This window comes from Cynocephalus volans, chromosome 10 (genome assembly GCF_027409185.1).
Source record: "Cynocephalus volans isolate mCynVol1 chromosome 10, mCynVol1.pri, whole genome shotgun sequence".
Lineage (NCBI taxonomy): Eukaryota > Metazoa > Chordata > Mammalia > Dermoptera > Cynocephalidae > Cynocephalus > Cynocephalus volans.
In genome coordinates, this window is record NC_084469.1 from 7,405,552 (window position 1) to 7,424,738 (window position 19,187).

The 19,187-nt window shown below is 46.9% G+C and overlaps 1 protein-coding gene across 1 annotated transcript in view; it reads right to left on the reverse strand.

Annotated features, from left to right (window-relative positions):
• The window catches only part of TTLL6 (tubulin tyrosine ligase like 6), a 28,123-nt gene extending 14,560 nt beyond the window's left edge, over nucleotides 1-13,563 (reverse strand). Inside the window, 10 exon segments of the mRNA XM_063112910.1 lie at nucleotides 154-342; nucleotides 1,954-2,129; nucleotides 3,395-3,620; nucleotides 7,809-7,894; nucleotides 8,507-8,650; nucleotides 9,463-9,619; nucleotides 11,142-11,272; nucleotides 11,400-11,518; nucleotides 12,482-12,522; nucleotides 13,349-13,563. Of these exon segments, the coding sequence (XP_062968980.1) occupies nucleotides 154-342; nucleotides 1,954-2,129; nucleotides 3,395-3,620; nucleotides 7,809-7,894; nucleotides 8,507-8,650; nucleotides 9,463-9,619; nucleotides 11,142-11,272; nucleotides 11,400-11,420 (1,130 nt within the window). The 5' untranslated portion in view covers nucleotides 11,421-11,518; nucleotides 12,482-12,522; nucleotides 13,349-13,563.
• Between the last annotated feature and the right edge of the window lie 5,624 nt (nucleotides 13,564-19,187).

Genomic DNA, 19,187 nt, shown 5'->3' on the forward strand with positions numbered 1-19,187 from the left:
TCCTTGCAAAACCAGAGCAAATGCTCTCCCAGCAACTTCAAGGTTGGGGACTGAAGCTCAGAGACTGTCCCCCCCCCCACCCCAGGCCAGTCACCCAGCAGGTCAAGCACAAACCCCCGAACACCCGCCCACCTCATCCCAGGAGCTTCCTACCGGGCATACACCTCCCGAGCTCTGGAAGCAATGGTATTCTGGAAGAGGGAGTTGTTGTCCTGGAAAAACTTCTCATACTTCTCTGAATTCTGACTGGGATAAATCAGTCGAAACCCTCTACAGTTTTCCTTCTCGTATTTCTCAGTTTTCTCTAACTGCACGGCCTGGAAACCCTTGGCCTCCACAATCCTGTTGGGAAGCAGAACATCCGGCTGCAGTTAAGTTTTCTTGGGACAAAGCTTGGAAGGGACATGTTCAAGCTGGATGTCATCTAGGGCCAGATGGAGGCCTCACGCATCACAGTGATCAACCACCATTTGCCAAACAAACACAAGAATGTTTCCCTGAAAGGAGATTCTAGCCCTCCTGGGACAGCCAATGTCATAATAAACTGAGAGCTGGTTAGAACAGTCTTTCTGACAACTCATCAAATTCTCTCCTGGTACAAGTAAAACCCATTTCCCCCTTGGCTTGGTTCTGATGAGGCAGACTGTCGCCACCTTCCCATCCACAGCCCTTTTTGCCCTTCTCCGGAGAACTGGCAGCTTGTGTTTTGTTAAATTTGAGGGCTTCTTGGATGAGCTTGAGGAGCTTTTATGAGCTGTGAGGATCTCATTCTTCCTCACAGTCCCCTGGGGAAGTGGAGGTCAGGTAGGAAGGAGTGATAAGTCCCCTTTTACAGCTATGAAGCCGAGAGCCACTGAGATATCCAGGGGCCACGCAATGAGACCAATTCAGAGGAGGCCCTTAACATGATGGCTCCTTAACATGACACTGCCTCCTTCTCAAGGAGTTTAGAGATAGTGTGGCACAGTGGAAGGTATCCTGGAGTCCCAAGAAACAGACCCACTGGACTCTGGGTCCAGACCTGTCACTTACCAGCCAAGTGACCCTGTACAAGTCAGTTCCCCTTCTGGAGTCTTGGTCTCCTTGGCTTTAAGAATAGGACCACACAACACCCCACCCTAACTGCCTCCCCACCCTCCTTACAGGGAAGACAGTGCATGTGAAAGTGCCTGAGAAACACAGTGCCCTCCAAACATAAATGCTACTGATTGTCCCAGTTCCAGAAGCTCAATCTGAAACGATTGGGCTGGCTCTGCTCATGAGAAGGGCGGGGGGCTGTAGTGGGATCTGAAAAGCAACAAAGGCATGTCTTCCACCAGGCTCAGAGTCTCCTCCACAGAAAGAAGGCCCCAGTTACAAGGCAAATGCTGCCCAGCAGGAAGGAGGCATATATTGGCTCCTGCCAATACAGTAACATGGGGTAGGACAGACAGATCTTTCTTTTTAGTAAAAATAATGGAATGGTTTTATTTTTTATATTGGCAATTCCTAAATCTTCACATAATGTTAGTCAATTTGTATCCATTATATATAGTTTTATGTCTATAACTTAATCACCTATTTCTAGGAGCAAAGGAAAATTCACAGTAAAACTGTTCAAACTGCTACATTCTACAAATATAAACTCATTTTCTAAATAGGATTATCATTTGTTAGAAATGACCCTTCCCCTCCCCACCAACTCCAGCCAAGATTCTTAATAGCCTCTAACACAAATTATAGTGCCAGGCACCGTGCTAAGCCTTTTATATCCATTATCTCATTTAATTCCTCCAACAACCTTACGTGTCATTAGCTCTATTTCATAGAAAGATCACCGAGGCTCACAGAAGTGACAGAAAGGCCATATAACTCATAGGCTGTCGAGTCATAACTTGGGCCAGGACCAGCCAGTCTTATTGGGAGCAGGGAAGTCAGAGAATGAGGCCCCCAGTCTGGAGGGTACTACTGTACCTGATCTCCCGAGAACGACACTGTTGCAGGAACTGCCCCCGTTGTCTCTCCTCCTCCAAGACTTTCTTTTTGTCACAGCTTCCCAAGTTGATCAGGACCAAGGTGTCATATAGCAGACTGTCTTTTACCTCTTTATCCAAGCAGGAGTCAGTGGAGAAGCTTGGAGAGTGGTTGACCTGTGAGCAGGGCAAGATGGCAGTTGGGGACTGGGCTTTCCAGAGGGGACGTAGGGAGTGAGGCCAAGAGGCCACCTCCAAGGTGTTACCAAAGCCACCTCAGGGACCCAGCTACCAAGATGAGTAGAAGGGAGAGGGGAGGGTCTGGACTAGAGCCACAGTGAAGAAAGGAGGATGTAGAAGTCCCTCTGGGTCAATCGGCTCTTGTCTCAGTCCTTCCTTCTTTGGAGTGTTAGGGGCGGCCCTCACTTTTGCCTCCATCTGGTATGCGTGTGTCATCTCACGTGCACTGACCATTCCACAGAGCAGGGTGGAAGGGGGCAGTCCAAAGAGACAGGCTTGGAGGTAGGACATAGAAAAGAGTGACACATTGCAGAGCCGGACCAGGCTTGATGGGGAGACAGTGGGAGGAAGGAAAGGCCCTCGCTCCTGCCTATAGAAAAGTCCATAGTGTTCAGAGGCTCTAGGTGACATCGTAGACTTCTAGCAGTTTCTGGAGGCTTGTTCCTGGTGGCTCATTCTACTCTTTGGTAAGGGCTCCAAACAGCCCTCTCCCCTTTCCCACCATACCTGGGGAACAAGGTTTGGGAATGGAGGAAGGGCAAAGGCCTTGGAATCTGACTGATAGTTCTGAGTTCTCTACTCTAGAGTCTCTGTGCTACTGGCACCTGGCACTAGCACCTCTGACTTCACCTTGCACCCTCTGCTCCTCAGGATGCTCACTTGAGAGGACTCCTGAGGACCAGTCCAATCAGGAAGACAGGCAGCCACCCAGAAAGCTTCTCTTCCTCCTCCCACCACTCCATGGGTCTAGGGGAGGCAGAAAACCCACTGAGAGGTCTCCCACCCACTTCCATGGCAGCAAGCACCAGGCCACTCCCTGCTGGTGCCTAGAACCAAGCAGTGGGGCTGCTGAGAGCCAGGCATGTCTGCCGTGACGGAGAACACCCCATTCCCAGGAGAGGATTCTGTTACAGAAAGTAGAGCGGTCTTTAGAATTCACTCTGTGCCTGAGATCAGTGTTTCCAAGTCCGGGTGGACCTCAAGAAGGCACAAGGAATTCTCTAATTCTCAGCCATCTACCCCCCTCTGGTGGCCACTTCTCAGCTAAGAGAGAAGCCCCAGGCAGCAAACACTGCAGGAAGTGGCACCAGCGGGAAGCTGCTTAAAACAATCGAGGGAGGAGGGCAGGAGGGCAGAGTCCCTGAAGCTGGCTGACCCCAATAACAGGAGACAGGTTTCACCCCCTGCCCAAGTTTCCCTACTTCCAGCAGCCAGGGTTTGAGTTTGTGATCCAACAAGATGTCGAAGCCCAGGATTTCAAAGCAGGCACTGTTGAGGGTGTGGGTGGGAAAGCAGGTGTGGTAGTTGTGCTTGATGATGGGGTGGGCTGAGATGATCGTCTTGATGATGACATCTTCTATGTCCCTCCACATCTGCTCCACATCATAGCTGTGGTTCTCCATGTACACGTTGAAGGTGGAGAGCTTCCTGGAAGGGAACCATGGGCCATGAGGCAGGACAGCTGGCCTCTGGTCATCCAAGGTCATGGCATGCTGTAAACCAGAAACTTCTGGAGAAGATAAGACTCCAGAGCCTCAGGAATGAACACCCAGGAGCTGGGGCAATACCAGGGCTGTGTCAGCATGGGAGCGGCCACAGCCCTCAAGCCTCCAGAGCCCTGAGGTGGGTGTGGATATGAAGTCACATAAGACATGGCCTGGGCACTTTCATTCTGACCCAGAAAACACCTGCAAGCTGGGGAAGGAATTGATTATCCTGGGTGCAAAGCTTAATGGGTAAAAAAAAAAATACCCAGCCTCCATCATGGTTTTGCTTTAGTGGCAAGTTTTTCTCAGACTTTGGTGTTTATTAGAAGCACTTAGAGAGCCTTTTTAGAACCCTGATACCTGGGTCCCACTTCAGCCATCTGAGGGGATTCTGGGGACACTAAAGGCACAGAAATCTTATTTTAAGGGTACCCACAGGGAAAAGGCAGCCCCAGGGCATTTCCACAGAGAAGGTTACCAACTGTCCCAGGAACTGGACTGTCCCAGTTTTAGAACTGAAAGTCCACATTCCGGGAAACTCCCCAATCGCAAGCAAATGGAGATGGCTGGACACCCTACCACAGCGGAAATTGTGTACCCCTGTGGGGAGGTTCACAAGGAAACACCTCAGTGGCTGCTCCCATCAGCTCTGAGCTGAGCAGTACAGAATGAGGGTGAATCTGACAGATCCAAGAGGCAGTGGTGGGGAAGAACCCTCATCCTCTCACTGCACACACACGTGCACAGAGCCGAAGTGGAAGTGGGAATCTGGGAGGAGGAGATGCAGAGCAGTGGACAGCAGACAGGAGAATGAAGACGTCAAGAGACATGGCTCATCCAGGCAGTTCAAATGCTCAGGGGACCCCAGCCAAAGGGGCCAAAAAGGAAGAAGCAGGGTCGGCCAGCCAATGAGCATATTTGCTAAGGACCTGCTGTGCATGCAAAGCGGCGAGCAGTGAGGGGACTCCAAAAAATGCCACCTCTGTCACAGGAAGCCTAAGGACATATATGAAACAACTAAGGGGGCATTTGTATAAGGACAGATAAGCAAAGGCCACTTCATGCAGAGCTCACCTCCTCTACCTGCCATCGTCAGAGAATGGAGTGTTGCACGTAAATGGATTTTCCAGATGGCTTGAAGCCAGTCCTTTCAAGTGGAAAAAAAATGTATTTAATTTGCCTAATTTGGAAATAAATTTTCCTGAAATAGATTATACACTTCCCTGACCTCTTGCAACAGACGCTACAAAACATAACATAACCTTTTCTTGATGACTCAGGGCCCGTCGCAATGAACATACATTATTGTGTAATTTCATAAAGCCCAGGGTTTAGTCAAGTCAATTTAACACCAGCCATGTGCCAGGCACACTGAGCAATGAAGACGACCTGGCCTCTGCCCCAGCATCTGCAGGTTCCCAGTTTTTCTGTCTTCTTCACCGTGACTGCAGCACTACTCCCACTGAGTCTGCACCCCAACGGGGTAGTCAGGGAGTGCAGCTGGCCTAAGAGAAGGCAACACAGACGCTTAGTGGGCAGACAAAGGGCCCTTAAGGATGTTCTCCTGTGTTTTCGGCTGGAACTAAGGAACGGCAGAGAGGTGGGAATGAGCAAGGCCTGAGCAGAAGGAAGTGTCCTGGCAGAATACCATGGAGTGAATAGCATGGGCAGTATGACTCAGTGGTTAAGAGAACGAACCCGGGAGCCAGAGAGTTGGGTTTAAACTCCAGCTCTATCACTTCCTAGCTGTGCAACCTTGGATAAGTTACTTAACCTTTTCACACCTCAGTTTCCTAATATGCAAAATATGGATGACGATAATGCCTACTTCATCGTGCTGTTGTGAGAACTAAGTGGCTTGAGGAATATAATTGCTTAGAGCAGTGCCTGGCATATAGCAGGTGTTGAACAGACAAAATGCTGACTGTTAGTGCAGTAGTAATAATAAATAGTGGAAATTACAGTAGACTGAACAGAGGAGTTTGAACTCGAGGCGCTAGGTACCTGAGAGCCACCACACTGGTCACCTGAGAGCAGAAGTCATGAGTGTACAGAATGTATAATAACAACAGCCTCCACTTGCATGGGGTTATTGTTTTTGAAGCCCATTCATACACATCATCTCACCAGATCCTTACAGCAGATCTGTGAGGCAGGCCAGCCAGCATTCACATTTTTTAATCTCATTTTAGAGATAAGGAAATGGAGGTGCAGAGAGGTTAAGCAGAGGCGCCTGGAGTTAGGAGGCCAATGTGGCCATGCAGGTGTGGGCCTGGAGGGAAGGAAGAGATGCAGAGACATTTGAAGGAGGAACTTTCAGGACCGAATGACTCGCTGGAAAAGGAAATGTCCAAGATGATGCCAAGCCCACCAATCCTAAAGATTAGAAGCTAGAGATGGGACGTGGCACAGGGAGACCAGTTTGGAATGTTGGGGCAGAAACCAGAAGAGAGAACGTGTCCACATTAGGAAATGCTGAGTTGGAGGCAGCAGGGAGCTGAGGAGAGATGGGCCTGGAGGCCAGGGGTGAGAGGCTGAGTCCTGCGAGGCAGGGTGGAGGCCATGGGAGCAGGTGGCTGTTGCAGCAGGCAGGGTAGAGGGAGCAAAGCAGAGGGGACAAGGAAGGTGAGGTGAAGGGAGAGGAAGGAAGGAGGGGGACACAGTGTCCACACCCTCCCCTTAGTCCTACCGGCCGACAACACCCCCCACAACATGGCCTGAGTCATGAAGCCTGGTGTTGGGGTGTCAGCTCTCATAAGAGGAGAGACAGGATGGCCCTTCCATTATATGCCCTTAGACTAAGGAAAAATAGCAGTGACCATAGACACTGTCCGTGCTGCCATCGCAGGTGGTTTATCTCACAGAGACCCTATGAGGTGGGCAGGGCAAGGCATCTCGTTGCCCTCATCTTGCAGATGAAGAAATGGAGGCTCAGAGAGAGGAAATAACTTGTCCAGGTTCACTCAGCTGTAAGCGTCAGAGCCAGGACTAGAAGCCGGGCCTCACTCACAAGAGGCTCTGCTGGTGCGCAGTCTAGGTGGGGAAAGTGGCTGGAGTCGTCTGAAAAGGGGGAGACTGCCTCCTCCCAGCCTTTCACATCCCCTTCCCGCAGGCTTAACCTAGTGGTTTTCCATGTGCTTTTTGGAATTCTGCCACTGAGGGAGTTGTGAAATGTCACATGCCTCTCTGATGCGCTGAAGCCCAACTGATTGCTGTTCATCAGGCCTTTGAAGCCTGCTGCAGTGAAGGAGTGCGAGCCTGGGAGTCTGACAGACCCAGCTTCTTGATCCACTCTGGCGTTCACAGCTGTATGACCTTGGGCAACTTACTTCACCTCTCAGAGACTCGGTTTCCTCATCTGCAAAATGGAGATAGCACCTGACTCACAGTTCTCCACCTCCAAAGGGCAGATAATAATGTCTCTGCCGTAGAGTTGTGAAAATTCAACAACAGATGCATGCAGAGCTACTGGCTCAGGCCCCAACCATGCAGGCCGCCATTAATACTTGCTCTGTCCCTTCCTCCTTTGCCTGATCATGTTGACATTCCTCAGTCTCTCTTTTTGTTACAAAAGACCCGATTAGGTAATAACATGAATGGAAACACTGCTTGTGAAATGCTCTTGTGAATTCCTCTCATTTTGCTCCTTCTGGGGAATCTTAAAGCCAGCAAGCTGCATGTCAGGACATCATGACGCATCATTTGAGAATCTCTTATGGAGCAACATGTCCGGGAATCACAAGCCAAGGAACAACTGTCTGGCAAGTTCTTCTCATGTGGCAGACTAGCAATCAATAAATATATGTTGATTTGAGAAATATCAGAAGAGCCAACTGTAATAAGGGTATGTTTTGGTGTGTGTGTGTGTTCTGCTGGGGAAACGGTTCGTGTTTATCTCTCCTCCTCCCAGCTTCTTAGGGTTTACAACGTGGCCTTCTTTTAATGATTAACAGCCCAGAGGGCTGAGACGAAAGAGTCTGTTCTGGGTTGAGAGGCAAAGAAGTATTTTCTGAGATCATGTGACCCCAGGTGGAAACACTGATGGGGACTGACGGGCTTTGGATAGAATCCCAGAAAACAGCTCCGAGACTGGCAGGGGAAGGAAAGGAAAGTGAGTCCTTTTTCTTACCTCTTGCTGCCAGAGTGAGCATCTTGAATGAAATTCGAACTGTGCTTATTAATGGAATAATTAGTCAGGTGCATGCAGATATCATCCTGGGGAAAGAGACACAGTTTGTGGGGTCAGGCTGGAAGGGCAGGCTTCCTGCTTCCTCTCTGTGCCTTCCCAGGGCCCCTGAGGCTTAAAGAGATGCAAAATAAAGGGAAGTCTTAGGCTTACTTACACTGGCAAAATAGAGGAAGTTGAAAGGGCTCTTACAGCCTGGAGTATAAGAAACTCCAACTCCTCCTGAGATTTGGTGGTGCCATGCCTGAGGGAAATTTCAGGAGTCCTGGGGGACCATGAAAGGGGGCATGGTGGGGTAGCACAACAAGGCTTTTTCACCTTGAGCACCTATGAATTGTGGTTCTGGCTTTGGAGTCAGGCAGACCTGGCTCCTGGACTCACCTCTTCCTAGCTGTGTGACTGACCTTGGACAAGACCCTTATAATTTCTGGATGTTAATCTCCTCATGTGTAAAAGGGGGATAATAATCCCTATCTCTGAGGGCTCCTGAGAGGGCTAAATGAAAGAACATATGCAACCTGGCATGTAGTAAGTGCTCAACAAGTGCCAGCCATATCCGCAATGTCTTGAGAATATGGATTTAACTAGGATTTTTCATCATGCTCAGGGGTAGGGTGAGGCAGTGTGTCCCCTTAGCTCACCAGGTTGTCTGTGCAAGGGTGGCAGTAAGAGGTTGTAGCAAAGCGGGCCAGTCCTTCCTTATACACAAAAATCCTGAGAGGGTCACAGGATGTTATCAGCACATAAATCCGCAGGTCAAATTTGAATCCATCAATGATAAAGGGCTGGGAGGACAGAACAGAAGCCACACAAGCATGGAAGGAGAAATTCACACCTGAAAATCACCAGCTCCCTATCTGGTTTTCATGGAGTCTGCTCCAACATTCCCTGGTGTTATAGAGTACAGGCTTGGCCAAGGTTGGCAAGGGGGATAAGGAGACTTGAGCTTTGGGACCTGACATGTGACCTTGTGAAGGTCACTGGACTACACTGTGCCTTGGTTTCCTGATCTGTCAAATGGCACGAGTAACCACCTCCCCGAGATAACTTGATAACTAAAAAGTAACATTTAAGAGTCCTTTGATGAAAGGACATACGGTAGCCATCCAGGGCTAAGTTACAGTGGCAGTCTATGACCTTGCCTGGCCATCCTGTCCCAGGGAGGCCAGTGCTTCCTCTCCAACCACACTTCTCAAGGGCTCTCCCTCGCAGTGGGCTAAATACCACTTGGACTTCTGACCTCCAGTCCCAGAGGGAAGCCGGTTACCATGAATCTCTCCAGGACTACCCTCTTTCCTCAAATGAGGTGGGGCTTCTACAAACCACAAGTGCTCCCCCAGCTCTCATCTGTTAGAGGGAAGGGGCTGGCCTGGTAAGGCCAGAGCAACCTACAAGGGTGCGAGGGCGCGGGACACCCTGGCCCAAGCATGTTAGCACCCTGGGTCAGAAGGCTTGGTCTGACAAAGTCCAAGGCAGAAGACAGGCTCAGCTTCACCCCCACCTCCACCCTCTGTTCCCTCTTTTCACATTCCGTCCAGTGGAGCGAGAGCCTGAGGTTGTCATGGGTGATATATAAATAATCACAATGAGGAAGTACCTTTGAAATATAGAGCTGACAGATCATATCCTCTCCTGGTTTGATTTCTTTCACCGTCCGGGTGATGAATATACCTCTCCCTTGGCAGCCCGAATCCGGCTTACAAATGTATGTCTTATTTTTTCTTGACCTGCTGTAGGTCTGCAAATCTCCCCAACTACCAGAGCAGGGAGGGAACGAGATACACCTTTAGCTGGGGAGCAATGAAAAGGAAGACTAGCTCTTTATGAAAAAAAATAGAAAAGCTATCTAATGTGACAGAGCCCTGGCACTGATGATAAACAGACGTCAGAGGTCCAGCTGTGGGAGAGACAGCAGAGCATACACAGTGGAAAGAGTGTGGGCTTTGGAGGGAATTCGGACCTGGATTGAAACCCTGGCAACACCACTTATGAGTGGTGTAAACCTTTGCAAGAACTTGACCTCTAAGCGTCAACTTCATCACCTACGTAATGAGGACAATGATATCCATTTTGTGTGGTGGTTAGTGACATGACATACCACCAGCAGAGTGCTGATACATGCTACCTGCCCCATAAAGGTGACTGTGAACCAGGTAGTTTGGCCTTCTGGGTTTGTAGACAGGAGGTCTGGAGTTCTGGGTCTGGCTCAAGCCCTGACAAGTGATGTGACCGTGGATCAATCAGCCTCCTACCCCACTCTGGCCTTCAGTGTTTCATCTGCGACACCTCCACTTCTGCCAGTGTATGGGAGGGCAAATAATATCTTTGAATGTACTTTGGAGATAGTATATTCAGAAGAAAAAAATAATCCAAATTAGTGGGTTACATGTCTCAGTCTTGCTATACTCCTTGTTTTGCATTTTAACTCAAAGGAACCTTGTGACCATTGGAAAAGTCACTTAACTATAATGTGCCTCAGTGACGATCAAATCTGGAAGCTCCTATTGATGTGATGGCAAACACATTTCCTTCTAAGTTGCTGCTAAGCCTTGAAAGTTGTTCCAGACAAACTAAGGAGAGGCTGGGAACCCTGGTGCTCTTGGTTTTGGGAAGCACTGGGTGGAAATGGGAGGGTAGGATTCCTCTGGTGCCCTTACCATGTAAGTACAGTTCTGGTGGTAACACTTCTCTGCCTCCCCCCACCCTGTCTCAACCACCAGACTGTACCCAGGTCATGTTCATGTCATCTCACACTTCTCCTGCTTCTTAGTGGTGTGGTCCAGAGCATTTTACATACCAGGAACAAGTGTCCAGTTTTGAAATGGATAAAATGATACCTGAGGAGTGGAAGGGCTGACTGCTAGCCATGACACTGCATGGGACAGAGGCCAGGCATCCCTTCTTGCTCCTAACCTGGGTGCTCACCACTACCCCACTCTCTCCAGAGGCATTCATGGTCCTTAAAAATTCAGAAACTGCACAGTTAAACAGTTGGAATGAGTTCAAAATCAACAACTTTCAGGGTCAGAACAAATTCTCATCCCAACTGCAGGTACAGGCTCCAAGGCACCCAGCCCCTAAATGTCATCGAAGTTTATAGGCAGAGCCTTGTGTTTTCTCAACCTTGGACACACCCTTTATCCTTTCTCTTCCTGAACAGTAGCCACAGAGATGGGAGATTATATGGGAAGGGAAAGTAACTACCAGGGAATCAGGGGAAAGAGGGTAATGCAAATGGGGGCTGGGGATGGAGAAGGAAGCACAGTGGGCACTCACTCAGCAGGAAGACACCAGGTCCTAGGGAAAAAGTGAAAATCTTTAGGGAACATCTTTAACATGCGACTCATATTCCTGGCCAGCAAGTCCTTGCGGCAGATTTCACTCATCCCGGGGAAGTGATTGATTTTCTGCAAAGCAAGTTGGAATTCATGGACAAAGGAGGGACACGGGAGTGGCACAAGCACCTCTTGGGAAATAGGGGGCCCACCAGGTAGATGTGACGCGTAAACTGAGAACAAGCCCTGGCCCAAATACCTGGTAACTTTTCATTTCCATCACCCGCTCCAGTGACACCGAGTAGTCTGTCCAGTAGAGAGTCCAGTCTTCGTTTTCCCCTCCCTCTCTAAGGCCACACTGCTGAGCAGCCCTACGCACTGCAATGGAGTTGAAGGAAGAAAGGCCTATTAGCTCGGGAAGTGGGGGAGGAGCATGGGGTCAGGAGGATCCATTTCCAAGTGCTCCCAGACCAAGAACTGAAGTGGGAGCACTGGGCTCCTTGGGACTGGGAGGCAGCTTGCCCTGCCTGGATGCACCACTGTAAGAAAGGAACACGGAGAGTTGAAAACTACTGAAGAATACCGCCCACGCTCAATGATCCCCACAGAAGGTTATCTGCGATGAATGTTTTACCTGCCCTGGCTTCTCCTTGCCAGGAAGCAGGCCTCTGGCTTTCCTCCAAACACTAAACCCTGAGTGTTCAGGGAATATAAACTAATCCTCAACAACAGCCAGAGCCGAGCTTAATTAGTGAAGTTAATTGGCAGAAAAAAAAAAATTATACAATGTGTTTCAAAACCACATATATGCTATCACATCCTTCTTCCCCTGTCCCTGTTAGTATTGATAAACTGGGAGCTGACTCCAACCCAAACCCAAATGCATTCAAGGGCTTAGAAAGGGAGAAGTGCCTGCAGTAACCAGCAGCATACCAGACCAGCCTAAAGCATTCAAGTTTGAATTTAAAATACAACAGCAAACCTGTTCTCTGCAGTATAAAGTCTGTAAGCAGCTTCAGTCCACAGACTGCCAGTTTGTGACTTGTGCTCTAAAACCAAGCCATTGACTACACAACAGCTGCCTCTTCTACAATCAGATCCTCAAATCACCGAATATATGAGTTACAGATTGCTGAAGTACACACCATTGTGGTCAAAACATGTGATTCTTGGAATGAGATTCCCAACTTCCTCAAATAACTGATAGAGCTGGGAGAACCAAAGAACAGGATTTGGAGACACCCCTTTTCACACTCAAGAATATAGAACAGTGACCCTTCCTAACCCTTTGGGGGAATCCAGTGGGTCCCCATCATAGATCCCTTGAATGCAGATGCTCACCGCTCTCATATCGGCAGCTGGATAGATTGATCACCAATCATCTGGAAAAGAGAAAAAGGAAAGCAGCAAGACAGAGACAGACACACTTGCTGGAACAAGCGACCGTATCCAGAAACATCCTGTCCCAGGTGGAGCTGATGAAACCTAACTTGCTGTACTAAGCCTGGTTTGGCCATTCCCATTACCGAGGACATGAATAAAAGAGGTACAGAGTGGCAGAAAACATGGAATCAGAGTACTATTATTTTGCCCGTGAGGTAGAAATTCCGTATTACAAGTATAGCTAATTTTATAGCTTGCAGCTTCATATTAATATCATTGCCTCAATCCTTTTATTCCAGTGGTCCATCAGGGACAGAAATTGAAAATCTTTTTTGGCCAAAATATTTGTCTCCCTCCTCCTCCTCCCATTAAAGGAAGCTGTGAGAATGTGGACAAGCTTTAAGACACTAATCCTCTGAATGGAGCAAGGCATGGAGAAATATGAAACAAGCTGCAGTCAGATCCTGATAAGTCTGCATGGTTCTGTGATACGTAAATTGTACTAAATTCCCAGGACAGAAAAGCACTTTCTTAAAATAAGGAAATCTTCTCCCCCCGCCCATTTTCTTTTTTAATAAAAGGCATTCTAAACACAAATAGAATGATGATCAGGACAAGATGTGGTTTTAGATTACACACACCATTATTTGATTCTATAAAACTGATCACCAGTAATGGATTATTTTTATATGAACTGAAAATGGTGTAATTTTGACAGTCTCAGTTTCTCCTTCACCCTCTCATTACCAGCCAAGGCCCCCTTCCTTCCAGGTTCTTCCTGTTCTTACCAACAGAGATCCCCAATCCCCATCTTTCAATCCTAACCTCTTTTTCCTCCTCTTCTTCTTGCCTTGCTGCTGTGCATTCTGAAGGCCCTTTTGCATATCAGTATTTTCTCTCACAAAAGCCAGGGTGATGATTTCTTTTGGATCTTCTGTGGAACTGGCCTCCCTGTCTTCGGAGTCTGCCCCTTCCTCGCTTTCTGAAGTCAGGCACTGAAGCATCTCCCTGGACTGGGAGGAGGCTCTAATGAAATACCAGCTCCCCCTAGAGAGAGGGCAGAGGGAGCCACAGTTACATGGATCCACCTGCAGGGGGACCCCCTCCCTTGCTCATGTAGATGGTGAACCAGGGTTCCAAGACAAGGCAACAAGTTGTAGTTTATAAAATGCCACCCGGGGCCGGCCCGTGGCTCACTAGGGAGAGTGTGGTGCTGATAACACCAAGGCCATGGGTTCGGATCCCTATTTAGATATGGCCGGTTGGCTCACTTGGCAGAGCGTGGTGCTGACAACACCAAGTCAAGGGTTAAGATCCCCTTACCGGTCATCTTTAAAAAATAATAATAATAAAATAAAATAAAATAAAATGCCACCCCACCTCCACGGCTGGTGCAAGTTCGGCAAGGGAGCTGATTCCACCTTTTGCCATTGACTATGACCTTGGGGACTCACTCAGCCAACCATGGTCTTGGTTTTTCCCTCCTGGGGTATTCCGGAGCAGGCTGAGATGCCATGCATGGCACCACTTGGTAAACAATCTTATTATTAAAGTGAGTGAGTGTCTGGAGACAGCCTCAGAACCAAGCCCCAAGCCTTCCTAGCTGAGGGAGTTAGTCCCAGAGGGTGCAGGTGGAGGTACTTTGAGGAGGTCTGTTAACTGTTTCAGCACTGCATGAACCTCCCACACAGCAATCTGCTGGTCTGAAGTAAATGCAACTGTCACTCATGGAGTACAGGACTGACCTGGAGTCAACTGAACAATAAGATTCAAGCCCGATGCCAGATGAAGACCTTTAGAGACCCTAACCACAGAAAAGGCTGTAATGTCTCCCCCACCACCCACTTCAAATAAAACCAAGACCAAATAATAAAATACATGTAAGAAAATTCTCATCCTCCCTGGCCCCATGAGACTTCTTCAACATTTGCTCAAAACTTCAAATATTGGGGCTGGCCAGTTAGCTCAGTTGGTTAAAACAAAGCCTTATAATACCAAGGTCATGGGTTCAGATCTCCATACTGGCCCAGCTGCCAAAAAAAAATTCAAATACTAACTATTTATTTTAATGGATTTGTTTGTGTGTGTGTGTGTTGTTTTGTTTTGTTTTTGGTGGCTGGCCGGTACAGAGATTGAACGCTGGACCTTGGTGTTAGAAACACACGCTCTTAACCAACTGAGCTAACAGCCAGCCTTTTTTTAAAAAAATAGATTTTAATGTCCCTGCTTCACTACTTCTTAGCAACGTGCTTAGTATGTCTTTGGGTAACCCAGAACTGTCAAACCCAACTAATTGATTCACATTCCCTCACATCCAAGGCTCCTATGACCATAAAGCCAATTTTCTGGTGCTCTCTCTTCTCTCTTCACTAAAACCTGCCAACCTCCTCACCATTTCAACCCTTCTCCTTTGATGCCCATAGTCTTCTTGCTACACACTACCTGGTCTTCCTTCACAAACTCTTTGGACTTAAAAAAATATATCAATATTATCTTTATAAAAATGTATTATTATTGAAACATTATAAGATTAAAGAAGACTTAGAAAATGGGGTAGGTGGAAAAATCACCTGCAGCTCTCCTACCCTAACATAGCAACCTTGACCCATTTGTGTATTCTCTTTTATTCTTAATTGCTAAGTATAATTATTCTTATATAAATTGCAATCAACTTTATATCTGCTTTTTGCCTACTTACTATCATTTCATATCATAAGTATCCTTTTAGTTGTGGCAAAGTTCGCATGTTTCTAGTTTTTAATGGCTGTGTAATACTCCACTGAAGGAATGTGCCTGAATTTTTTTTTTTTTTTAAAAGATGACCGGTAAGGGGATCTCAACCCTTGGCTTGGTGTTGTCAGCACCACGCTCAGCCAGTGAGCAAACCGGCCATCCCTATATAGGATCCGAACCCGTGGCCTTGGTGTTATCAGCACCGCACTCTACCGAGTGAGCCACGGGCCGGCCTAATGTGCCTGAATTTAACCAACCATTGTGCTCTTGTTGGATATGTAAGTTGCTTCCAATTTTGATACTATGTAAATAGCTCTAAAATATATACTTTCATGTATAGAGAGCCTTTTACCTCTTTGGTATTATTTTCTTAAAATACATATTCAGAACTGAGATGACTGGGTTAGTGAATATGAAAATTATGAAGCTTCTGGTATATAAATATAAAATCACCATGTTGTTTCCCAAAGGAATTTCAACACTTTGGACTACTACCAGCAACGTGGGATTATAGCAGGCTCACCAGGGCTGCGTGATCTCTTGGGAATCGGCTCCCCTTTGTACCCACACTTGCTAACTTTAGACAACTTTTATACCCTGCGGCCATGTCTTTATCATTACTGCATTCTTCCACCTCTCTCCACACTTTTCCCAAACCAAATTTGGTGATGGGGGGAGGCCCTCTCACTATGGAGGCTACCTATGAATAATTTAATAAGCCTATATGTGGGTATAGTTCTTTGGGATTTTCATAGACATGCTCTCATTGAAGCACCCTTGAGAGGGAGGGTGGAATTATTAAGTCAGCCAAGAATTGCCACTTGTGTCTTTCTCTTGCTGAAGAGGGCTGCCACTTAGAACCAACTCCCTTTTTTTTTGACACTGGAGCAGGGAGAGAGAGTGTGCTCCGTTCAATCGACAGAACCTGGGCTTGGCGAGTCGGTTTTTCCCAGTGAACAGGCACATTCTTGGCAAACTTCGAGAGAACTAAGGTACATGAAATCTTGACCTTGGGCTGCTCCCTTCCTTGCAGGTAAACGGCCAGCTCCACTCCCCTAGACTTCTACAGCAGTTCCTATTTACCAAGATCTCAAGGAGGAGTGGCTCCGTTTACCTAAAGGTTAATGTTAACTTGGGGAGAAAAAACTGACCCTGAATTTGACCGCTGGAGTTATGGGTTGTCTTTGCTCTTTTTGGAGTCCTTACCCAAGTGGTAAGAACAAGTCATAGCTGCTTATATTTGTCTGCCTCAAAAAGAACAAAAAATATATAACACCAAAGTCATGGGTTTGGATCCCCATACCAGCCAGCCACCAAAAAAAAAAAAAAGAAGAACAAAAAACAGTTAAATTCTGATTGCTCTTGCACAAGAGCCTCAGGCATGTAGAGAAAGAAACCAAGCCGACGCACTTTCATAGGAATTGGCTCACCATGGCACTCTTGCCTACATTCCCCTGGGGAACATATTCTAGGCTACCTATGACACAAGAGCTACCTGAGACAGGTGCAAGATGGCAGACAACAGTTTTTTTTGCCACATGTGACTATTTTTTTGCTTTGTCTTCAGTCTCCCCTTGCTTTCCCTTCCTCCAGACCTCTCCTCCCTGTTTAATCCCCAAGGCTGAATCCTGCTGGCTTCTCTCCAAAGCCTCCTGAAAAAAAAAATATCTTGTTCAAAAGTTGCCTGCTGGGGACTTGCATCCCGAATCTAGACTGCAGAAATGTTCACGTGGCCCACAGAATCATGCTGTTATTGCTATAGTTGTTCAACAGAAGTAGTTACCAATAACTAGAAAATGCATATTTCTCATAAAAATCCAGATTTCCATTTCTTTTGGAAAAGTAGGTCTCCATTTCCTTCTCTGCCAGCAATTAACCAGAGCTGAGTAATGCCTCCCTCTTTAGATATTTTCCAGTCTGCCCCAGTCCCTAACATTCCCTATTGTCTCCATGACGTAGGAGCCAAGTTACAGTGACCCTGTGCTATTATTTTTCTTATGGTAGCATTAAGAGAGGGGTGACATTTTCTTAAACCCAGTCCACTTTTCTCATTTAAGCTACAAGCCCATCCCCAGGGACACCTGGATTTACCAGTTCTGCTCTCGTGTATCTCTGCCTCCAAGTAATTTTGAGTTAGAACAAAAGCTGCTCTCTCTAGGGTTGAATGAAAGCATTTTAATTCCCTAATTTTCAGAACAAGAATTATATCTGACCCAGTGGAAGCCAGGACCTCCTCAGTCTTCTCAGATGTGGGCCTTATTTGGCTCTACCAGACTTCTCTTACCTAACCTTGGCAACTACTCCCTGCTAACCTGGGGGTTCCCACCTACTGTCCTACCCAAGAATTTGGTTGGTGCCAACATCAAAAGCACTCTTGTAGCCTTGAGAAACAAACAGAGGGAAGGCAAGAGAGTCAAAGGACAAGGCTAAGGAGAATGTAAAAGAGTGAAGGGAGCTGCTGGTGGAATTCTGAGATACACATCCATCACTGCGTAAGGGTCTCTGCAGTCAGCCAGAGGTGTCTGACAGTTTACTTAATCTCCTTCTGCCTTAGTTTTCTCATATGTAAAATGACTTGCCCCAGTTATGGGAATTAAATGAGTTAACTCATTTGATTTAATACAACACAAAGTTCTTAGAACAGTGCCTGGCACATAGTAAGTGCTCACGAAGCACTACCAACCATTACCAGCTGTGTGACCCTAGACTGTAAACTTTCTCATGGAAACAGCTGTGACTGTGCATTCCCAGCTCCTAGCACGGTGTCTGGCACATCATAATATTCATCTGCTTCTCGAATTAATGGGCTGGAAGAATGAATAAATGCATGAACTAAGCCTCTCCAAGGTTCATTTTTCCCATCTGTATAATAGAAGTTTTGTTGTGAGCATTAAGTAAATAACATTTTTTAAAGAGACAACCTTGGCTCCTTTTCATATAGCAGGCACTTAAAACACTTAATTTCATTCACTTATAACAATAGCTACTATTTACAACCTACTTACCAGGTATTACACTGAAGCATTTTATATACATAATGTCTCATTCTTGTAATATCTTATCCTAGATACCATCTTTCCTCTATTACAGATGAGAAGACCGAGGCACAGAGAGGTTAAGGTGGCATGGCTACCTTAGACAGGTTAAGTAAGACGGGACAAGAAGACATGTCTGTCTGACCCCACAGCCTGTCTCTCCTCCACACTCCACTCACTGCATTTTCCTCTCTGCTGATCACCCATAAATGGTGTGACTGTAAAGTAACTTATCTCCTAGCGCCCAGAAGCAGTCTGGATGACTTTCATCCCTTAAGAATCAGTTGGTCCCACACATTTTCCTCAAAGCCAGCTGCTTCTAAATTACCACTTCTAATAAGGGGCTTCGATCTCCCCAGATTTTCCATAACCTGGGAATAGCTCGATTGTTTTTACTTTGCATTTATTTTCACTATCTTTCTTCCCCTTCTTTTCACCAATGTCCACATTATACCAGGCTCTTATTAGGGGTATAATTAGAACATTTTCTAAGCTCTTATGGAATTCCTGAATATTAGAGCTGGGATCTTGAAGAATGTCTAGTAGCCAGGACCAAAACCCTGGCTTCCTGCTCCCCTGATTACCTGTTCAAAATGCCAGGTTAGTGGACAGGCAAAGTGGACCAAGTGCTTTTTAGAGAGTTTAACAACAAAGGTTTTTGTTGTTTTGTGTGTGTGTGTGTGTGTGGCTGGCCTGTATGGGGATCCGAGCCCTTGACCTTGTCGTTATAGTACCACACTCTAACCAACTGAGCTTACTGACCAGCCCAGCTTTGGCGGGTTTAAAAAAGAAGACTAAGAGTTGTTTTACCAATGTAAAAAACACAGTAAATAGCATCTTCAGTTTTTCTTAATGACACAAGAAACACTCAGTTCACCTTAAACCACACTGTTTCC